General features: G+C 49.4%; 2 protein-coding genes across 4 annotated transcripts in view; one reads left to right on the top strand and one right to left on the bottom strand.

Moving 5' to 3' along the window:
* ARHGAP26 (Rho GTPase activating protein 26) overlaps positions 1–4046 on the top strand; it is a 115759-nt gene extending 111713 nt beyond the window's left edge. For all 3 annotated transcript variants that reach the window (XM_061457129.1, XM_061457130.1, XM_061457131.1), the window contains 2 exons: positions 195–286; positions 3519–4046. In XM_061457129.1, the coding sequence (XP_061313113.1) occupies positions 195–286; positions 3519–3607 (181 nt within the window). In that variant the 3' untranslated portion in view covers positions 3608–4046. The remainder of the gene's footprint in view (positions 1–194; positions 287–3518) is intronic.
* A 9670-nt stretch (positions 4047–13716) lies between these two features.
* The window catches only part of NR3C1 (nuclear receptor subfamily 3 group C member 1), a 61848-nt gene continuing 53113 nt past the window's right edge, over positions 13717–22451 (bottom strand). The window contains exons 7-9 of the mRNA XM_061457141.1: positions 21036–21166; positions 18820–18977; positions 13717–17921 (exon numbers count right to left, since the gene is read on the bottom strand). Coding sequence (XP_061313125.1) covers positions 17769–17921; positions 18820–18977; positions 21036–21166 — 442 coding nt within the window. The 3' untranslated portion in view covers positions 13717–17768. The remainder of the gene's footprint in view (positions 17922–18819; positions 18978–21035; positions 21167–22451) is intronic.

Genomic DNA, 22451 nt, shown 5'->3' on the forward strand with positions numbered 1-22451 from the left:
GCCTTCAGCCTCCTCTGGTGTCTTCCTCCCATTTCCCCCGAGCAGTGTAACCATGGACCCTCGCAGAGCAGTAGAGATCCTTGGACCCCTCTTCAACACTTGCCACTCACGTGAACCCCTCCATTGCAGCGGGGAGGGGATGCTGTTGCCTGCGAGCAGTGGGGTTGGTACCAATGCGTGTTCTCTCTTTGCAGCTCGCCGCTGCGGAAAGCCCGAGCTCTGTACGCCTGCAAAGCAGAACACGACTCGGAGCTCTCCTTCACGGCGGGCACCGTGTTTGACAACGGTGAGTCCCTGACCCGGGTGCCTGTGGGAGTGAGGGGAGATGGGCTCGTTTCTCAGGCTGCAGTTCCCAGTGTTGGAAAAACAGGATCACAAGAGCTGTGCCCGCTGCCGTAGGAGCCAGGCTTGCTCCGTGCCTGGTGCTGGCCTTCCCCAGGGCAGGAAGGTCTCACTCCATGTAACGTTCATGGGAGATGCTACAGGGCCAGTAAAACAGCAAAACAAATGAGGCTACAGAGTGGGACACTTGCTGTTACTTATTTTAGCACAAAATTAATGGAGGTTTTCTTCCCGTGACCCAGGGAAGGATTTGGGCTCTCAGTTCATGGGTTTCCTTTCAGTCCCCTGTTTAAGGACTATTGTTTCCATCTCTGGAAATCCTGTGAAAGAGGAAAGCAGAAATACTTGAAACCCAATTAAATCTGAGCTGTGTCTGGCTTTACTTTACTGAAAACAGCTGATTATCCAGGAGTCTTTAGGATCTGTGTGAAAACTGCCTTTTCAAGAATCTGATTTATTATCTAAGGGAAATAAATCCTAAGGGAAATGTCTGAAATAGGAGGGATGAGTAGGTGGGATTCTCCTCTCCCCCAGAGTAGAGCACAGGGGATCACTACAGTAGAGATGTCCCCTGTGCCCCCTGCGGCCTGGGTCAGTGGGTCCTGCTCCATGTCACACTCATCACCCTGCCCGTGCCAATGGTGTCGGGGCTGCTGCCCAATGCTCCTCGTGTCTGTTCTGGGCTGTGACCGCGCGTCCCACCAAGATCCAGACCCTGGATTTGAATGTAAGGGGGAACTGGTGAGCATTGACTGACACCAGTGTTTGCCGTGTACAGAGCCATTCCCCAGTCTTCTGGGTAGGAGAGATTAGTTTCCAAGTATCAGCACCAGAAATACTCTGCAGTTGCCATGATGTTTCATGCAGGAGAGAGATAGAAAAGTAGTGTGTGTTTTTTAACTCTGGATCCTGGGAGCTGGAATAGGTGAGTGTGGTGAGTCAGCTTTCTGGAGATGATGTTAATGAACACGGATTGTCTGTTTCCTGCATCAGGGAAAAGAGACTGCGCCCTGTGGACTGAAGCAGCTCTGGTTTAGATATAATCCCAATGTAAAGAAAAGACTTTTTACTACTTTCCAAGCAGTTCTTGGCTTTTATAATGTTAAGCATTGTCATTTGGGAAGCTGCTACCACATGCACTGGTTTTGCCCTGGGATATATATGAGAATATAGCAGAGAGGGTAGAGAACAAGTACATGTGAATTAAAGAAGATACTTCTTCTAAGCAGCTCCATAGATATCTTATAAATAAACATGTTCTCCCCTTGGAGAGCCCATGGGAATTAAAGCTGCTAGAAGGGGAACAAGTTTGAATTAAATACATTGTGTTTGCTATATAAAAATCAATGGATTATTCAGGGGCAAAGCCATACAGCATGTTCTAATCACTAAGCAGCCCAGCTGAGGCTCACGTTAGCTGCGGAAGCTGTTGGGAGCAGCACTGCTCGGTGGAAGTGTTGTTATGATGGAGGGCTTTATAAAACCCAGCGAAAGCAAATGGATCTTGGGAGTACTTAGAGACAGGTTCTGGTTTGACTTGAAACTGAGGGTGCACATGGAGGAGCAGCATCTCGGTCTGATGGGGACATCGGGGTGCTGCTGCCTGCACCGAGTGACAGCCGCAGAGTAACCAGTACCGTGTTGTGAGGGGTCCATTTGAACTCCAGCGCACCGGTCCTTCTAGCTACAGGAAACCTGGGTTTTCCAGCAGATCTTTACACTAAATGAGAGGGATGTCCTGGATCTGTGGAGGCCTGAAACTGGGGAAGATGGGAGTCATGGGTCAGGACAGGGATGCTCGTGTGTGGTTTTAACACACATCACCCCTGAAATGGAAAACTCAGTCTTCTGAGGCCATGAGCCCCCCACCTGAGCTGGTGCTGACAGACACTGGAGTTTTATGCTACATGAGGAAAGCTGTGCTGCATCTGTGCTCTAATTCTGTAACCAAGAACGATTCCCCCATCTGCCCATGTGCTCTGCTCTGTGTGACAGCACCTGCCCAGAAATGAATGTCTGTCTTTGGGACACAAGTGATGTTCTAAGGCAGAGGCAGTAGCTGGAACTCACGTGACTTTTGGTTAAAGCACTTTCCCAGCCCATTTACTGAGACCAGAGGGCTGGAGGCACAGACAGGCACACACCACTTATGGCCATTCTCAGCTGGCAGGGGCACTGTGAAGCCTCATCTCCAAAAGGGATGTAAACCAATAAATTTTAATGCAGTTTTGCCCTTGGGAGCTTTCTTTGCAGGCTGGAGGTGGTCTTTGTCCTCTGGGAGGACTGCTTTAGCCCTTGGTGGTAGAAAAGCCCCAAGACTTGGGGGTGTAAGTGTGCAAAAAGAAGCGGCACAAGTGAAACCCCAAAATGTGTAAAGCAAAGGACGGGGCTTGGAGCAAGCTGCTCTAGTGGAGGGTGTCCCTGCCCGTGGCAGGGGTTGGAGCTGGAGGAGCTTTAAGGTCCCTTCCAACGCAAACCACTCTGTGATTCCTTTATTCTGTGGTCTGTATTTGTCATTAATAGATCACTATGTACTGTATTCCTCTGCCCACGTTCCCTGTAGTGATGGACTGAGGAATGGGCATAACTGGTTCCTGTAAAACCAGCAGATTTTCACAGTTGGCTGAATAAAAGAGGAGTTTGAGGCTTCTGAGGACTGACCACGTTTTTCATTTCACAGAAATAAGGTTGCTTTCCTACCGGGAGCGTTTCCTAATGCATTCCCTCCCTCAGCCTGGTCCAGGCTGGGATGTGCAGGGTTACACTGTGATGGAGTTAACCACCTTCTCTCAAACTCCAAAGACATTTTAGCCCAAATCTGGAGGAAGTTTTGAGCCCCTGTTTTTATCACTGGTGCTTCACTTACATCAGCCCAGCACCAGTATTTGGAATCCCAGTACATAGCCTCATGTGCAGCTCACTTGGTTCTTCTGTTGGTTTTACTGTTGGGTCCCTGACGCTTTATAAAGGACAGGCAGAGGAGGCCCAGGGTGAGCACTTCAGCTTCCCGAGCATCTTAGCATATTTGTTTTCTTACTTTAAGCCAAACACAAATTAAAGGTCTTGTTCTCTCCCAGGAGCAGCTGTGGGATGCAAGCTGATGTCAGCACACAGAAGAGCAACAACCCCTATGTCGTAACCCCTGTCGTAACCTGTCTTTTCTTTCTCTCCTCAAGTTCACCCATCGCAGGAGCCTGGCTGGCTGGAAGGGACCCTCAATGGCAAGACAGGATTAATCCCTGAGAACTACGTGGAGTTCCTATAACTTTGGGCGCAGGAAGCGCTGAGCTTTCCATGGTATCCATGGCAGTCGCTGGTGGGACCAGGGTGAGGGCTTCCCCATCCCCACTGAGATGAATGTTTGCGGATAGAACTGTGCTCCTCTCCCCGTGTGTGCTGGGGCTGTGGAAGGAGCAGTCCTGGGGATGTGGCTCTACTCCTGCAGCTCCTATCCGAGGTAGTGATGCCCAAAGCCCACGTCCCAGCGCGGAGCCATCGCAGCAATGAGCAAACCAGCAAAGCGGCAGCTCCGCACCACAGCCTGCGTGCTCCAGAGGTGCCAAGCACCAAGTGTGGAGCAGCACGAGAGACGCACCAGCCTGCGCTCCCTGCGGTGACTCTGCTTGCCACCTGTAAAGAAGGGAGCAGAAGGACCCCAGCTCGTCATCCTCCCCGCCGGAGGAAGAGCGGTCAGCAGTGAGGAAGCCCTTTGCTGCCAGTCTCTTTTCCCCGCTTTCCAGCCAGCTCCATGCAGATGGGGAGCAACCCAGCCCCATCTCCCGTGTCCACGGAAGGGCTGAAGCAGCAGCAGCAGCAGCAGTGACAGGAGGCTGCGGGTCCCATGCTGTGCTGCCGCAGCAGAGCTCCGCTCTTGCAGGCGAGAGCGGTCCTGCACTGGGCTCTGCAGCGCCGGCGCCGTGAAGTGGGAATATTTGGGACCAAACCTCTCAAAGTGTGTCCTTTTTTAACGACTGAACTTCCTGCGAGGCAGCGTCTGTGATCTGAGGCAAAGAGCCCGCGTTTCCTTCCTGGAGGGCAAGATGCAGCTCCAGATAAATGCCACTCCTGGTGACGGTCTCCGTTTCCGATGCATTTGCATAGACACATCCATGCTTTTGTGAGTGCCCAGGCTGCTGATTTAGTGCCATTGGGAGCTGTGTTTGCCACTCTCCACCCGTTGCTTTTTAGGTGGTCTTGTGCTCGCAGCTCCGTGCGTGTAGTCTGTGCGTGCCAAGTCTGTGCAGTACCGGTGTGCAAGGTAAATTATTCCCATGCTCATAGGACGTTTGGTGGTGGTGTGTCCAGAAAACAGAACACAAAGGACAGGTCCTTCACCACCGCTCCGTTCCTGCCCCGGAGAGGATGCTCCTGCCTCCATGGACATGCAGAGTGGGTTTGAAATCCCTCACTATTCCAGGCGAGGGTGGGAGAAGGAGCCCAGCGTGACTGCGGGTGGCACGTCGGGAGCTGGAATGGTTTTATTTTGTGATAGAGGATGGTGGCAGAACCCCCCCAGTCCTGGGCAGCAGCGGTGCTGGGGGATGGATGCTGTGTCTTTTGTAATGGTTTTACAGACTGAGTGGCTGAATTGCTGTACGTGTCACTTTTTATTTTTGAAAGAATTATTGTATAAATAGAGTATCTTAAAATATTGTGAGGGAAAGATCTATATTTGATATTTTTAGAACACCTGTAATGAGAGAAGCAAAGGACACTTGAAACCAGTTACAGAGAACGCTTGCAAACACATCCACAGCCACTTTTATACCCTGGGCTGCCTTCTTGTCCGCTTTGTGGTGTCACTTAGAATTGAGGAACCCAAAGCCTCAGACCTCTTCATGTTCTTTGCAGTGATTAAAACCCCGGGACTTTTGTTTTGGGGAAAAAAACAGAGGAAAAAGTTGATCTTTTCCTGATTTCCAGGGCGGGCGCAGCACAGCTCGTCTCCTCGGGGCTGTAACCTCGCTGTAAGTGATGCACTGGGCACGTCGCCCTGCTGCTGATGGCTGCGCAGGGGAGAAGCCTCCAAACTGTCCCGTGTTTTATGCTGTGAGGCAATGGATGAAGAAGGCCGAGAGATTTGTAGGGATCAAAGCCGGTGTTTCACTGTCCTTGTTCATCCTCGGGTTCAGTGGTGAAAACTCGTACCACTTGTTGATGCTCCTGGAGCAGAGGATCAGGCTGAGCTTAATCCAGCCCCAGAAGTCACTGGGACCTCAGGGATTGCTCAGAGCTGGCTCTGGCTCCTGCACTGTCTAGGGTGGGTAGTATAGGAACCCCTGTCCAGGGGTGTAGGGGAGGGATGGAAAGGGCTGATGGAAGAGGGGGGAAGGGCTTAATGTTTCATCTGTCAGCAGTATTTGCTTGTGTTCAGGATTGTCCTGTCCTGAGCTGCTCCCCCACCATAGAATCATGGAATGATTTGAGTTGGAAAGGACCAGCCTGGCCTTGAGCACTGCCAGGGATGGGGCAGCCACAGCTTCTCTGGGCACCCTGTGCCAGCGCCTCAGCACCCTCACAGGGAAGAGCTTCTGCCTAAGAGCTCAGCTCAGTCTCCCCTCGGGCAGGTTAAAGCCATTCCCCTTGGCCTGTCCCTACAGGCCCTTGTCCCAAGTCCCTCTCCACTTTCCTGTAGCCCCTTTAGGCACTGGAGCCACTCTGGGGTCTCCTGGGAGCCTTCTGTTCTCCAGCTGAACAAGTTCAGGCTGCTGCTGGAGCCAGTGTCTTCCCAGCACAGCCTTCTGTCTCCAACGTGACTCTCAGCCTTTGAACAGGAAGTGTTCTGTGGGCAAATGAGAATCTCAGACACATCAGAACTGTTCTAAAAGGTGTGTTTAGGGGATGTGGTGTTTGGGGACCTCTTCCTAAGGCTGCAGGAGCAGCACAGACTGCCCTGCCCCAGCCAGCTGCTGCCAGTCCTTATCCTCACAAAGCCTCTCTGTGCAGTGTCCCCTTTTGCCTCTTCAGATACTCACATTGTTCTGGGATGAGAGTAAATTCCTTTTCCTATGCTCTTAGGAGCGTCTGGATGCGCTGCCTGGAGAGTTATTGGGAACAGAAGTTCCACGCAGACGTATTTACAAGATATCCCGTGGAGGGAGGAAAGCAAAGCAGCAGCAGCAGTTACTACTCTTGCAGGGGAGCGACTGGAATATTCTTTTTTAATTAAAACTCCCCAAAAGCAGGATTTGTCTGAAGCTCTCAGTGAACGCTCCCTCCGTGGGGGAGTTTAATAATGGAGCAAACACTGGTTTATTCTGAGAGAAATTAGAGAGAGGAAATACTGTTTTAAACCAGCTTGACATGACATTTGATGCTGAATATTAAAGTCATCAGTCAACATTAGGAGCAAGCAGGGTGTTCACAGGCGCGCTGGTAGGTGAAGCCTGGCCTGTACGCCCTGCCCAGCAGTTTAGGCAGTAAAGCAGGAAAGAAGACACTGCAATAGTATCTGTTCAAACACAAGTCTTGGGTACAGTCCTGCCATGGTTCAAGTTGATGGGGTGGGTCTCATCAGTTGGCTGTGGCCAGGCCACTGTCACCAGCCTTAGTCCCCGTGTCCTGGTGGCCACTGACAAGTGTGGCTTTTCTGAGGTCCCTGCGGGCCCTTGCCTCTTCAATGGATTTGGGGGGCTTTACAGCAGGGAGTGAACCCTCTCGGATGGTTTGGGAGCACCCAGGCTGCTGACAGCGCTCCCATCACACCTCCCGGTGCCCTGCTGGGGCTTGGATTGGGGTTGGGTTGGGATTGGCATTGTCATTGGCTTGGGTTGGGGTTGGGTTGGGATTGGCATTGGTTTGGGTCGGGTTTGGGTTGGGGTTGGGATTGGCATTGGCTTGTGTTGGGGTTGGGTTGGAGTTGGATGCTTTCTTTGAGCAGGGTATTGCTCAATAAGAGCAACCATTTCAGACCATGGCCGTGACTTTTCGCATTCCTGCCTGGCTCCGCAGTCAGACAAAACATCCTCCTGGTCAGTGTCTGTCTCGACACTGGGTTCAGTGGCCTGAAGAGCAGCCCAGACCATCACAGCTCATCACAGCCGGGCTGGGTTACTGCTGTAACATGGGGGTATTGGGTGCTCTGTCCTCTGCACCTTAACCTGCAGGGCGGGCTCCTGCTGGTCCCTGCACCTCGGGGAGCGCGGAGCTCTCTAACCCTGGCACAGAAGACTGCGGTACTGATTTCGGGGTAAGCTGCAGATGAAGCACTGGAACTTTCCTTCCACAAGGGTATCGCTTCTTTTACTGCTGACAGCTTAAAAGCGGGTGGTGGTGAGGGATGGGAGCAGGATGCTCACCAGAGCCTTGTAACACCAGCACATCCGGATGCTGCAGTATCCAGTTGATGGCTCTGTTTAAGTGCTGGAGAGGAGTTACCCGGATTTATCCTGGCGATTTCACAGCACAAATCCACACAGCTTCACGGAGTGCTTGTGTAAGCCCCTGAGGTCCCTCCCAGAGCCTTTCCTTCGTTCCTGGCCACTGTCTGCCCTGAGGAGCACTGGGGCTGGAGGTGATGTGCGGGCATGAGGAGCTGCATCCCCTCAGCTCTTTTAGGTGTCTTTACAGAAGGATCTCAGTTGGGGTCAGGACTCTGCTCCGCCAGCCTGCACCCTGGGGAAGCAGGGATATCCCAGGAGCTGCTGAATGGGGAAGGGTGGGATCCGGTCCATGGGCTCCTCACAGCCAGCCAGGACATCGCCTGCTCCCTGGAGACCTGCGGCCACGGCTCAAGGCTTGAGGGCAAGGAGAAGAGCGAAACCCACATCCATGGGAGGTGCAGTGTGAGGTGAGGTGCAGGTAAGGGCTCAAGGCTTGGGGGAGACCTCAGAGCAGCTCCAGTGCCTAAAGGGGCTACAGGAAACCTGGAGAGGGGCTTGGGACAAGGGATATAGGGACAGGCCAAGGGGAATGGCTTCAATCTGCCAGAGGGGAGATGGAGATCAGTGTATGGGCAGCTGAGCAGCACCCACCAGTTCCATCAAGTCTATGCAGCTCTGGTTGAAGTCAATGGGTCTGTAGGTGAGGAACGTTACCTGCACAAAAAGAGCCCAGCGCTGAAGGGCCCTCTTCTGCTTTGCAAGTGCATTTAATTCTTGTAACGAAGCAGCAGCCTCAAAGCAATTCCAGTTCGTATGTTAGGGCTAACTCACAGCTGCGGGGAGCTGAACATGAAAAGGTGTTGGGTCTTTAAGAAGTAGCCGTTTAAAGTTCCCGTCTCTGGGTGAGGAGCTGATTGTTTGAAGACAAGCACAGCAAAGCACCTTGTAATTTAGCACAGCCGTTTGACGGCTCACGAGGTAGCACCTACCTATTACTGATTAGAAACCCTCCCTCCTGTTAATGAAGCTTATTCTTGCCTCTAAACCTCAGACAAAGGGCTCTAGAAAATTACACCTGTGCTCTAAAACTCACTGACGCACTCAGGAAGGGGGGAAATGAAACCCCAGCCCCCTGGAAACCTGCCTTGGGGCTCAGGTGAGATGGGGGAGGCAGGAAGAGGGGCTGCGGGTGGGGGGGAGATGGAGTTAAACAAAGCCGTGTCCAGAGCAGGGTTCTGGTGTCCATGTCCCCCTCACCCTGGGGTCCTGAGAGCATCCTGCTCCCGGCTGCCCCTTCCTGCACCAGGGTTACCCATGGCAATCGGGTAATTAAATACCTGCAAATGATCCAGAGCCTTCGTTAGCAGCCACCTGTGAGTTCATAGAGAGGATGTAATGGGCCATGGAAAAGGCACCGTGGATGAGCACGGTCTCCTGTAACCCAAGCAGAACATTCCCTTCATGCAGATCCTGTGGCAGAAGCGGGGTTTGCGGCCCCCCCCCCGTTGGAGCCTCGCAGGGCCATGGTGTGTTACCCTGCCGATGGCACAGCACCGGGCTGCATCCTGCTCTTCGGGCAACAGCAAAGAGCTTTCCCAGCCCACGCTGCGCGGTGCCAGCCCTGGGTCACCCAGCCCGGGTGCATGTCACCCATGCACTGTCACCCTGTGCCCTCCTCACCCTGACCAGAGCCTCGGGTGGTGGCAGCTCTAGATTTTTATGGACATTTCACACGTGTCTTTCTAAATCTCAGTTTTGCCGCTGCTGCAAGAATCTGTGTTTCTAGGACTGGGAAATCCCCGAACCCCAGCCTGGTTTGTGTTGAAGGGACCTTAAAGCTCCTCCAGCCCCAACCCCTGCCACGGGCAGGGACCCCTTCCACTGGAGCAGCTTGCTCCAAGCCCCTGTGTCCAACCTGGCCTTGAGCACTGCCAGGGATGGGGCAGCCACAGCTTCTCTGGGCACCCTGTGCCAGCGCCTCAGCACCCTCGCAGGGAAGAGCTTCTGCCTAAGAGCTCATCTCAGTGCATGAGGTGCTTCTGGCCTGCCCCTGCCTTTGTTATTTGTTGTCTTTGTTTTGGTTTGGCTCCCGTGGGTGTTTTGTTAACCGGAGGCTGCTCCGCGTTGTGCTGGTACCTGAGGCTCCCCCAGCCGCGCGGGGCCGTCCCTCCAGCCGCACGCAGCAGAGCCAATTAAATCAGCAGAGCTCACCCTCTCTGTTTATTAGCTATTCCCCCAGCAACAACGATATATTTAGACCGACAGCTCCGAGCTGGTCCAGCCCCACTGCGCTCGGCAAGTCCTGGCCGGTACGGGGGACCCCCAGCCCCAAGGCAGGGTTTGGAGGGGGCCGACCCCCCTAGGAAGCAGCATCTCCACCAAGGGGGAGCTGTGGAAGCAACCCCCTCCGGGGTTTTGTCTTACCAAGGGCTGGTTGGGTTTTGTTACTGTTGGTTTGGGGTAATCTCGCTGTTTTTGAGCCGTGCAGAAGGTGAATTGTGTGTCTGCGGTAGGAGCACGCGTGGCTCTGCTGCAGCTCGGCCATGGGAGTGCTGCCTGCAAGCAGAGAGCATGGGAGAACTGAGGAGTTAATGAAGGCTGGTTTGTGGCTGAGGATGCTTTGTGCAGCAGCACAACTGCGGTGGGGCCGGTGGCCAAGTAGGGGCACAGGCTGGACCTCTGTGGAGCAGCATTAACAGCACCATAGGAGGGGGAATGACAGAAGCACCATTGTCTGGCAAGGGGGAAATATTTGTCAAGCTGTTTGTGAGCATTATTTAGGCAGATACTATTTCTTAATGCCTTATAGGACGAATCTCATGGTTTCAGAGCTCCCGATTCCCTGGCAGCCCCTGTTTCCCCAAGTTCATCACTGTATCAGTGGTTTATCCTGGTCCATCTCCCTGGCACAGTCCATGTCCCATCTTCCATGTCCCCACTCCATAGTGGCAGTGACAGGCTGTCATTGCTGCTCCTGGGGAGCAGGGCAGCCAGGCAGGGCTGTGCCCACTGCAAAGTCTCTTCCCTCTCTTGCAGCCCCTTCAGGCACTGGAGCTGCTCTCAGGTCTCCCCTTCAGGAGCCTTCTCTTGTCCAGGCTGCCCCAGCCCAGCTCTCTCAGCCTGGCTCCAGAGCAGAGCTGCTCCAGCCCTCGCAGCAGCTCCGTGGCCTTCTCTGGACTCGCCCCAACAGCTCCACGTCCCTCTCAATCTCTGTATCTGCTGCATGTCCCCCTGCTCAGTGTCCTCGGCAGTGACTGGGGCTCTGTGATGCTGCCCATGTTGTGCCCTTGCTGCAGAGGGGCTGCTCGCTGCTGTGGTGCAGGCAATGCGCTGCTGGCTTGGCTGTGCTATTCACGCTGCTGGATCCGGCCCTGGGGCCTCGGCCAGCCATGGGTTTTGTTTCTGGGTTCTGCTCCCCTCCTCCAACCCCTGTCAGCAGTGCAGGAGCTGGAGCTCACACATGTGTGCAGCTGGGGAACAGGCACAGCCCCGCAGCCATGGCGTGCTCATGGGAGACAGACAGATTAGATCTGTATCTATATCATCTGTATCTGTATCATCTATAGTTATATCTGTATCATCTTTATCTATATCCATGTCTATGTTTTTATCTCTGTATCTCTATTATCTATATTATCTATATCATCTATATCCATGTCTATACTTATATCTCTATCATCTATATTATCTACATCATCTACCTCTATCTCTGTATCTGCACACAGACAGCTGTGCATGAAAGCCTTGTGACTACAAAGCACCAACTCTGTCCTTGCCCTCCTTGTCCTCCCCCAGGCACCTCCTGTGGCAAAGGGGCTTGTCACAGCTGTAGTTTGTCCTGACTACAGAAGAAGGGGGATGCTGTGAGCACACGGGAAGTGCTCAGTGTTGGATGCAACCTGGCCTGCTTCAGTGAAAAGAAGGGAATAAAGAGAAGATGGAGACACCCCCCCCCCCGTTTAAACATGGCTTTAAACTGACAGGGAACACATTGAGGTAAGACCCGAGGCATCCCAAGCGCTGCACGGCTTTCCCTGGGGATGCTCCCGAGGGGGGTGTGCTGTCCCTGCACACATGAACCCTTCCCAGTGCATCCCGCTGGATGCGGCGCTTGGCCGAGGAGCAGCGCAGAGCTGAGCCCGCTCGCGCTCATTCTTCTGTAAACAAAGAAACGTCCCAGTGGGGCCCGAACCAGAAAATCCTCCTGGCAAGGGTTAGGACACAGAATCCCACAGCCACGGATGCTGCGCTGCTGGAGCGAGCTGGCGCCGCGCTTCCTGCGCTCCCCGTCCTTCCCGGCTGCCAGCCGGGCCCACAGCACTCAACCGGGCGCAGTGGGTCACTTTTCCACCAGGTATCACATCAAGCGGGCAGTACAACCCCTGTCCTCGTGCATTAGCAACGCAATTAGTGGCCGTATTAGATGCTGCATCAGCAGTTTTGCCTCTGTCTTTTCATGTGGTTTGATCTCACATCAACAGGGCCTGTAATTAGAAGGATTCCACTTACTTGTTATGTTCTAAATGTAAAGGTCTCTGTTGTGACCTCAAAGAATATCCTTAATTATGCTTTGGTGCTGTGCCAGGCCTGTGATGTATTGAATATTTACTGCTGCCACCACTCCGGTGTGCTTCAGAGCAAGTTTCCATCCATGGGTTTGGCCACTGGAGACCAAGGAACTTTTATTCCCCTTTAGGGGGTTTCTTCAGTTGCCGTTGCTCTAGTCATGCTGTAAGTTGAATAGAGAACACCTTTTCATGTGCTATCTAGACCAGCTTCAGGTCTCCCCATAAATGAAATTATCAGCATTGCTGATAAGGAACCGAACTGAGCTGGCTGACGCCATGGAAGAGCCATGGAGTGCTTTGTAACCCATGGATGTGCTGCATCTCCCCAAAGCATCGTTCAGAATTGTTACGCAGACAGATGGAGTTACTGTAACTCCTGTCCGTGCATTGCCTCTGGCCCCAGTCTGCAGCCATCGAGCCTGGAAATTCCCAAAGTGAACTTTATGTAAGCCCCTGGTTTCATTGCAAACAATTCAAAGAAATCCCTCCCTGCTGGAAGCTGGCATTTTGAGTTGCTGCTAAATGAGATTTTATGATGGCACGACTCTCACGCTGCTGTACAATGGGGCACAGGCATGAGCCCTGTGAAGGAAGAAAACAGTTTTATTTACTGATGTCTTGAAGATAAGTTGCTTTTCAAGAACTCCAGTGGTGACGTGGCAGGGAAGGAACACGAGAGCACTGGGTTTTGGTTGGGGACCTCGAGACCCTCTGAGCACCAAGTGCAGCGTCCCCAGCCCCACAGGGGTGTTTCCAGCACCGCTGATTTGGGAATGATTTTTCAAGCCATCCCTTGGGGCTTTCTTTGCAGGCTGGAGGTGGATCTGTCCTCTGAGAGGACTGCTTCAGCCCTTGGCGGTAGAAAAGCCCCAAGACTTGGGGGTGCAAACATGGAAAAAGCAGTGGCACAAGTGAAACCCCAAAACGTGTAAATCTAGGAGCTGGGAGACCAAGGCTCTTGAAACTGGTCAGTGCTCAAGGCCAGGTTGGACACAGGGGCTCGGAGCAAGCTGCTCTAGTGGAAGGGGTCCCTGCCCGTGGCAGGGGTTGGAGCTGGAGGAGCTTTGAGGTCCCTTCAACCCAAACCAGTCTGAGGTCCTGCATTTCGGACAAGTGTGAAACCATTAAGAACCATTTCAGTAACACATTTTAAATCAGTTCTGGTTTTTCCCTAACTTCACTTTGAGCTGTTTCTCTCAGAAACTGGGGCATCAATTCCTCCCCCCTTGGCCCCAGAAATGGATGTTCAGAATGCCGTGGCAAACACAGCAAGGTTTGGGAGACGCAAGTTAAACTGTTCATCTGAACTTAATTATCAGACGCTCTCCCCCTCCAGAACTCCACTACATCGGCCATTAGCTTTAGCATCAGTGACTCCTGCGGATGAGGTGAGTGATGAGAACAGATGAACAAGCTGACTCTGTTGTGAGAACCAACCCCCTCCAGGTACACAGCAAACACTGCACAAAAGCATTTTGGAGCCATTTAATGAAAAAAGCAGAATTTTATTATATGGTTTCTGTCCATTATTCGGCATTGCTGTAAATGGCTCACATTTACTGCAACTTCTGTACAGATGTGTGGCTTTGTATTACCAGAACAGCAAATTCAAATGAAAAAATAAATGTTCAACAATTCCACACAAGCTTTTACAGTCCAACAGTTCACTGAGTAGGTGAAAACTACAGACTTGTTACTACAGAATTATTCAGCATGAATAAAAAACTACAACTTTCATTTTTAAACAGGAGTCACTGGTTTAATTTCCTTTATGCTGTTTTAAAATTACTGTGATAAAAATAATGATTCTTTTTTAATAATGCCATACACCGGTACGATATAGGATTTGTCCCCAGTATATATCTCTTGTTTAATATACAAAATAGAATAATGACACATCGCTGACTCTATGCTGTTATGCACGTTAGTTGGGAGGTGGGGTATTTCCATACACACAGCCTTTCATCAGCACCCCGGAGCCTCCCGCTGCCTCGGAGGCCCCAGTCCTTTCCTGAAAATTTGGTTCCTATGTGGCATCAATGGCTCAGCAACACCTGGTTGCAGACTGGACTAAGGATAGAGCGTAACTACTCTAAGTACACCCTCCGAAACCCTCACGCTAAGGTGTGACCCTCCAGTCCTCACTCGCTGAAGTTCGACTACGGGAAACAGGATTGAGCTGATGTTCATCCAGGCACTTTCCTCCTCCTGTTTTCTACCCCTGTCTGTGAAATGGCGAGCTCATTTCCCAGCTCCATCCCCAGCCCTCGGCCCCGCTCCCGCTGCTCCCACTAAGGCCATTCCCGGAGCTCCCGCTTCTCCCGCTAAGGCCATTCCTGGCGCTGCTCGTGCACGAGCTCCGCGCCCGGGCTGCCGGCGGCCGCCCCTCGGTCGATGCACTTTGTGATAAGGCACTGAAGAGACGAAGTCAGAATTCTCCCTGCTTTATCCAGAGTGCAGATACTACCCACTGCTACAAGGACTACGGATACACAGGACACGGACTTCTCACTGCTTACTAAAGCACTACAGACTTCGAATGGTGAAGTTTAAAACCTAACAGCACGTACAGGACGATTGCTTTCTTCTAACATCACAGTTTCCTTTTTATTTTTTTCCTTAAATCCCTAAACTAAAAAGGAATATAAAGGGATACAGACTAGGAGGGGGTAGAGCCTCTCTTCTCCTACGTTACCGGTTCTCTCAAGACGGGGAATCATTTGTTCATGTTCACTCCAGTTACTTTTCTGCTGGCAAAAAGAGAAGTTCTGTATTTGTGTCTATGGATGCGCAGATGCTTGCACACCCACTGCACACCCGCTTGCACCACCACTCTTCCACGCAAGCTCAAATCAGGGTTCCTGGGGATGCAATTTTAAAACCATTCTCCAAAGTAACCCCAGTTTTCCTTTAGCTGAAGAGCCCCCGGAAGCAGCACAGAACTCCTATCTGTATCTCAAACGGTTGTGTGAATAGTTGCATGAAATGGGGGTAGGAGTTGTAACTGCAATACTGAACTTGCCCTTCCCTGTAAGAAAATGTACATATATCCTTTACAGATCAGAGAGTGGTTACTTTGCTTTTTTATTAAAGATGATATTTTACTCCAAAGTACTGAATATAGGAGCTTTTCTTAATAGGTATAGCATTCAAACAGGGCTTTAAGAAAGGGTGGAAATTCGGTTTCCCATTTTGCTCGGAAACCACCTTCTGCTAACAACAGAAACGTGCTAGTGTATGGTGAACAACCTATGCTCCGTATTTACATATTGCTGGTACCTGTGTGTGTATTATTGCCCAATTTGTCGAGCTGTTTCTGCTGTGGTAGGTGAGGCTGTATGTGAAACTACCCCCGTCTGCTCAGAGGTGTAGGTGTGGGTGCTCACACGCATCTTCCCCGTTACATTGCCTGCAGCGGAGGTCGGATTTAGCAAACGCCTGGCGAATGGTACCCAACCATACAGATAGGAGTATTCCATCCAAGCTCCAGCTGGGATTTGTACACAGTGATTTGAAAAAACATCAAAAACTCAACCCTAAACACACCCACTGAACACAGGTTTTCCTTTTGAGACAGAGTACTTCTTTGGATACTAAACCCCGACGCCTTCAGCACTACCTTCAGACAAACCCCAGCGGGGACGGGTTACCATTCAGCATATTTGTGACCCCTACAAAAAATATAATTACATGTATCATGATAAAGCAATCTGTCATCTAAAAATCATCCTTATTATACACTATACAAGCTATTTTACAATCATTTAATAAATTGCTTTTAAAGCTGCAGTAGCCCTTCCCTTCTTTTCTTGGATCAGCGAATATACCGATTATACATATTTGAAACTATAACTAAATATAAAAATATATTAGGTTTTGTATTTTATCAGATGATCTTTCTCGTTTCTATTACACAAATACTCTGGCCACTTTGCGTAAAAATCAGATTTTAGAGTGGCTTAGGAAAGATTTCAATTTTGAAATACAGAAAATTGTTAAGGTGCACGTAGAAAAGGCTACTACAGCTTCTAAACGGTTTAAAATATCGGTATCAATGGCAACAAGGAGAAATTCACAAGACCCAGGGGAGTTTTATGGCACGCTAGTCATTGGGGTGAAGGGATGCAGCCTTACAAACACAGACGGTTTGACGTACGACTCTAAGACCACGAGATCAGTAGCGGAGCTTTCCTGCTCTCCAGGGAAGAGGATGGGCCCAGCAGCGGCCATAGAGATGTGGGAATGGGGCTCGAAGCTCTGCTGCTCCGGCTGCTCTTCCCTCCTCCTGCCCCACGGAGAGAGCTCTAGAACCGACACAAGAGAACAGAACAAAACCAAACCACTGGGCATAATTACACGTCTGCCTCTACGTCAGTGGCGTTTCTCCGGATATACTTGTGTGATGACAGATCTCAGTGTATAGAAAACGTGAGTTTCTCCACACAGAAGTAAACTTTTCTTTAAGCTATGCATATTTTCCTGAAAATTTCCTGATGGGCAGTCAGGACTGAGCTTCTTGGCATCAATGCAGCCCGTGACTCTCAGTTATGGCTGTTGCATCATATGCAAAAATCAGGCTTTTTTTTTTTCTTCAATATAGAAAATAACCTGCTCATTTACATCCAGTTTAGGACTGGGCTAATCTTCTATGAATCTGCATATCCAACACTTTTGCACCTAAGCCAAAAGCAGTTGTTTCTTTCACATCTATTGAATTAGATTTGAGAGTTCTCCCACCCACCCTGGCCCTTAAAAAATGCCAAATCTTGATGGTCGCTTGGGCAGTTGAAAGCTCTTAGGTTAGAAAAGGCTAAACCCATTTTCATCGTGTGAATATACTCGAGGATTAATGTCTAGAGGTCATTTAGGAAAGCTACGAGCTGCCCCACCTTATAAAACCAGCTGTACAATAGGCATCTTGAAGTATTACAAAAAAATCAGGTAAGAAAAAATGAACAAGCCGAGTTCACGGTATAGAAAGTTAAAGGAAATGGCTAAAACCAGACAGCAATAGCTATAAAAGGCACAACTTTCCTTTTCCGATATACACTTGTAAACGTTCCTCAGGTTACACATGCAGGAACCAAACGCTACCTTAGAAAAGAAAATCCAAAACACTTGACTAAAAAAAAAAAACCCAAAATAAAACAAAACAAAACAAAAAAACACAAAAAAATAGCCTAGAAAATTGTCTCAGCCAACTGCAGCAACTCCTCCACCAGCACAATGTCCGGAGCACCCAGCCTGGCCCCGCTGGCTCCGACGCATCCAGGGATGTCGCACGAGGGGAGAGAGAGAATTTCTGACCAACACCATTCCTTTTCCTTGCCCTTCTCCCCACTCCTTTACCAAGGCGAGCACTCCGCCGCTCCTCCAGCCTAACTCTTGGCCCTCTGTAAACCACATGTAGTGCATAATTACAAAAGAAACACCGCTGCAAGGACAAAACCAACAGGGTCTGTAGGGATTTTTCTTTACAAAAAAAAAAAGCTATCATTTGACGTTTTCTTAAGGCAACCCTTTTGTGTTAAGGCAGTCACTTCTGATGAAATAAGAGCTTCTTGATATTTCCATTTGAATATTTTGGTATCTGATTGCTGATGATTTCTGCCAACATTTCTGGGAACTCAATACTCATGGATTTATCCAAAAATGTCTGGAAGCAAAAGCTCAGAAGATTTTCAACCACCTACAAGCGATAAAGCAAAGAATTACTTTCACACAAATACGTACAGAAGAACTATTAACCCACATCCTTCCTCCCTCCCCTCCTCTGCCTCCGCAGTGAGGCGCAGGCCAGCACCCGCCTGGGTGCTAATTGCCCTCAGCTTAATTAGCAAGTCCTGTAATTGGTCTTCTAATAGAAAACAACAGCTCGTGCAAGGTCTTTACAAATCCGGAAGAGGTTTTGTCTCCTTCCTATTCCAGCATATAAAATACCCATGGACAAGCTCAAGATCTTCCCAGGTGCATGGTACAGCAACAAGAAAGACAAAACAATGTTGAGGTCTCTTAAGTTTCCTTTGCCTTACCCAGCTTCAGCACCACTTTGTACCATCTGCACATTTTGGAGTACATACCGCAAGAGGAGGCAGCCTGAATTCTGGAATTCTTTGCAAAATTAGACCGCTACTCCTACTAAAAATAGTGCTGATGCATGATTTTAATGCAGTTTCAAACAATTCCATAGATTCTTGAATTGCTGGTCTCTGAGATAATTTTGGTTTTAAACTCCCCATTTCTGCTGCTACTGCAAAGTCAGTGACAATTCCTCAGTTCCTCCATTTTAAACCCACACAATTTCTAAAAACTAAAGTTTTTAAAATTTAAAGACTGAAAAAATTAAAAGACTGAAAATGGTATCAATGACAAAACGAACTGCTGTCGAGACCACTCAAAAGCAGACTGAAAGCACCACGTTCACCTCCTCCAAAGAGCCTTTAGTTGGAGTAGGGGAGCACAACTGTCTCCTCCATCCCACCCCCCTGATACTTATCCCTTCAAATGCAGAAAGGATAGAGGAGATTACTGTCATATCCCCAAACTCAGCCATCTGGAATGTCTAAAGCATTCGTTTCACAACTTACATCATGCATAGAGTCCAGCAGTTTAGTCAGTTGATAGAATCGCTGCCAGTTCTGGCTCGAGTTCCCTTCTCTCTTCACTATGGCCTTTCCCAGCTCCTTAATGTATGTCATACGGATTTCTTCAAATAAAGATTGACTCTTCAGGCCTTCCTTAGGAACTGTAACATTGATACAACCCTTTAAGACATTACACATCTACAAACTGTGCCTTTATTTAACTTCTCTTACACCAGTTACACCAAAAACGGCTTAAAGGAAGGACACATGAGAGACAAGGAAAGAGTGTGGGAACTGAGACAAACAAGCAGATGAACCAACAGCATCACACTGCTGAAAGTGAAAATAAAAATGCCAAAGGTAACCCAACAAGAAACAGAAGGAAAGGAACTGGAGGATGGAAGCAACAGCACTGAGCCCTGGAAGTGCCTTGGTGAAGACCTATCAGCGCTGGAGCTCCTGTGCTCTCAGTGTCTGGGGAAACATGACATTAAGACAGATTCCATCAAAACTCTGCGTGCTGAGGGAGGAGCAGGGGCAGGATCATCAGCAGGATCACGGGATGGCTTGGCTCAGAATGGATCTTGAAAGATCATCTAGTTCCAAGCCTCCTGACATGGATCAAGTAACGCATCCAGGCAAGGCAGTAACAGAGAGACTGGACAACAACCTGGCTGCCCAAGCCAGGGGGGACTCGGGCTGAGCTTCTTGGAATAGGGATGGAACACCGTGATAGCACTGGACAGACGAGGAGCTGTGGGTCAGGAACCCAAAGCGTGGAGACTGAAATCCACGTGAAGTCCCTGTGCCTATGTTCTCCTAGTGGGACGGTCCTAAAGGCCAAGGACTAGTAAACAGATGAGGACAAATCAAGCATAACATGGACCTTAAGATGCTTGATTTGAAGCGTTTGGTTACCTTGGTGAAGTGAATGGAAAAAGAAGATAGAGAGCTGAAACAAAGCTGACTGAAAGCAAGAGAAAGGAAAGAGGCCTCCAAATCACACTCCCTTCCTTACAAAATCCAACCCTTGCTACACTGTCAGCATCTGTGAGATGTGGAAGTATTTTGCCTGCCTCGTCTGCACAGGACATGACAACACATCAACTGTTGCTTCAATGACTTAAATGAAAAGGCCTGTGTGCTACGTCTATGTGTGAGCTATGTGTCTAGACCCATGTGGGATTCCTGCTTTACTCCTCCTTCCTCTTCTCTTGGAAAACACAGAAACACAATAAGCAGAAATTAAAACTGTGCAGTCACGGATTAAAAAGCTGTACAGATCTCAGCTCCTCAGTTTTCAGAGGTTCCACAACATTCCCCTCACACAATGTATGTACTCAGAGAGAAATGTGGAAACGTATTGTCTTCCACTGCAAACATAACAAAGAGGCCTTCTGCTGGTTAACACCAGGGCTGCCACTCCTCACTCCTGAATGGCCTTAACTGTACGAGTGCTGCCTCTTCACCATTCCTGCCATGGAAACTTCTTGAAGGAAATTTCCAGTTCCTGTAAGGAAAGTTGGCCTACACCACATCCAAAACACTTGAGGAATTTTTGGGAGAGATTTCAGAAACTGCTTTAAATCTGCAGTTTCGGGCAAGTTTCAAGTTCCTACAAAGCCCACGGCAGCGTGGAGCCAAGAGTTCCCTCTGAAAGGAGCCCTTGTCCCAGTTCTGGGCTTGGCAGGCGAGGATGCACCGGCCCTGCCAGGGCGACGAGGGGACGGCACGGGGAGGAACCGATCGTGGCAGCAGTGAGCTGGCCCCACGCTGGGCTGCAGGAGCCTCCTGCTTGCACTGGGGGAAAGCCCAATGCTCCCACATTGTCACAGGATCATGGGATGGTTTGTGGTGGAAGGGAGCTTAAAACCATCCAGTTCCAACCCCTGCCACGGGCAGGGACACCTTCCACTGGAGCAGCTTGCTCCAAGCCCTATCCAACCTGGCTTCATCTGTTCTCATCTGTTTGTAAGAATTAATGCTATTGTTCAGTGTAAATATAAAAGATAATATATGTAATATCTTAGCATGAATGTCTGGTATCTTCTAAGAGCTGAACTTCCTTCACTTACCCTACACAGTCAGGTGCCAAGATGCACATTTTGACTTTTATTTGGTATCAGATGCTTAACACCACTTTAAACTACACATGCACATGCAGAGTACTGGCAGGTTAAAATTACATTGTTCCCATAGGTATTTAACTGTTCACCTACTTGTAGAGAGGAGAAGCAACGTTTTCATGCAGAGATACTCTTCATAGGAGACTTGAAGCCGCGACAGCTCTCTGGCAACCATGAGCATATGTTTGCACTGTTCATACATACATGGTAGATTCATTCTCTGCCTGACAAATAAAAGCGTAAGAATTAGTTGTATGTCTACATATCTGAAAGTTCTACATCCAAGTTCTTCCACGCTTCATTCAAGAGCAGCAGGGATTGTACAGGCAAATGGTAAGGCAGTACGTGATCTATCCCACAGCAGAATCCTGGTGCTTTTTAATCCAGTGAACACATTCAGGGAGATTGCCTTGGTCACCACATACAAACACTGGCCTAGAACTGCAGCGTGAGGGGAGCATGACATCTGAAATCCCAGTGCCACAAAGGAAGCCTGTCTTTACCAAGGACTGCTCAGTAAGCCCTGTTATCAACAGCCAACACAACAGTTCAGTGCAAACTTCACTTAAAAATCCAGTTTGGTCACTACGTGACAAAGGCCTGGCAGTCCCAAAGTATTTAATCTGTGTAAAGAAGCGTGATGGTGGATCAGACTGGAGACGAGATTACTCCTTCTTTCAGTACTGTTGAGATTTAACACCCAGATTTAACACATATTTGCTCACTGGGGATAGCATCAACTTGCCACAACTTCTCAATTTTTCAAGTGACTTTCTACTTCTCACATCCTTTTACATTCTTAAAGCAACGTCTCTTATTTCAATTGCATGTTGCTACCTTTGTACTGCAGTATGGTTCCTATCCATCAATGGAAAGACGAATCAACAATCAAAGGAAAATCTTTGGTTTCTAAGACATCACCTATTCAGCATTATAATCTACACAACGATACAGACAAAACTGGAAGTTAAGGGTAAGATTTGGGTATGAAACTGCACCAGCTCCTCTCACACTGCTGCCTTTTTCAGTTCTCCCTTCCTTAGCCCTGCAAGAGCATCATATAACGTGCCCTCACAAGCATCCTAAGAAACCCTATGTGAAAACAAGAACTTTACCTAAGAATAACAGGTATTGATCGGCTTTAAAAGTCAGAACTACAAGCTATCAAAACTGTATTAAACCCCAACAAAGTACAAGCCTAAATCCCATCATTCCCAAATGCATGCTGTTGGACAACTCCTTCTGAATGTTAAAGGACTATGTGTGGTACAGCCTCATACCCAGACAGTACCAAGAGCCATACAGGTGACATACACCAACACACATACCACATACATCAGTGTACAAACATGGGCATCATGCAAGGAGTAACAGCGAGAACTCAAAGTGCACATGAGGGCGAGCTGCATGACACAGGAGTAAGTGTAAGAGATTCAGTTGTGGGATGTTTCTCAGGGCACTTGACACAAAGCCACTGTTTGGCAAGTTTTCTCCTCACCCCTCTGGGCT

Source organism: Pezoporus flaviventris, unplaced genomic scaffold (genome assembly GCF_033815535.1).
Source record: "Pezoporus flaviventris isolate CSIRO_AGI_PZ_B2104156 unplaced genomic scaffold, CSIRO_AGI_Pfla_v1 ptg000023l, whole genome shotgun sequence".
Lineage (NCBI taxonomy): Eukaryota > Metazoa > Chordata > Aves > Psittaciformes > Psittacidae > Pezoporus > Pezoporus flaviventris.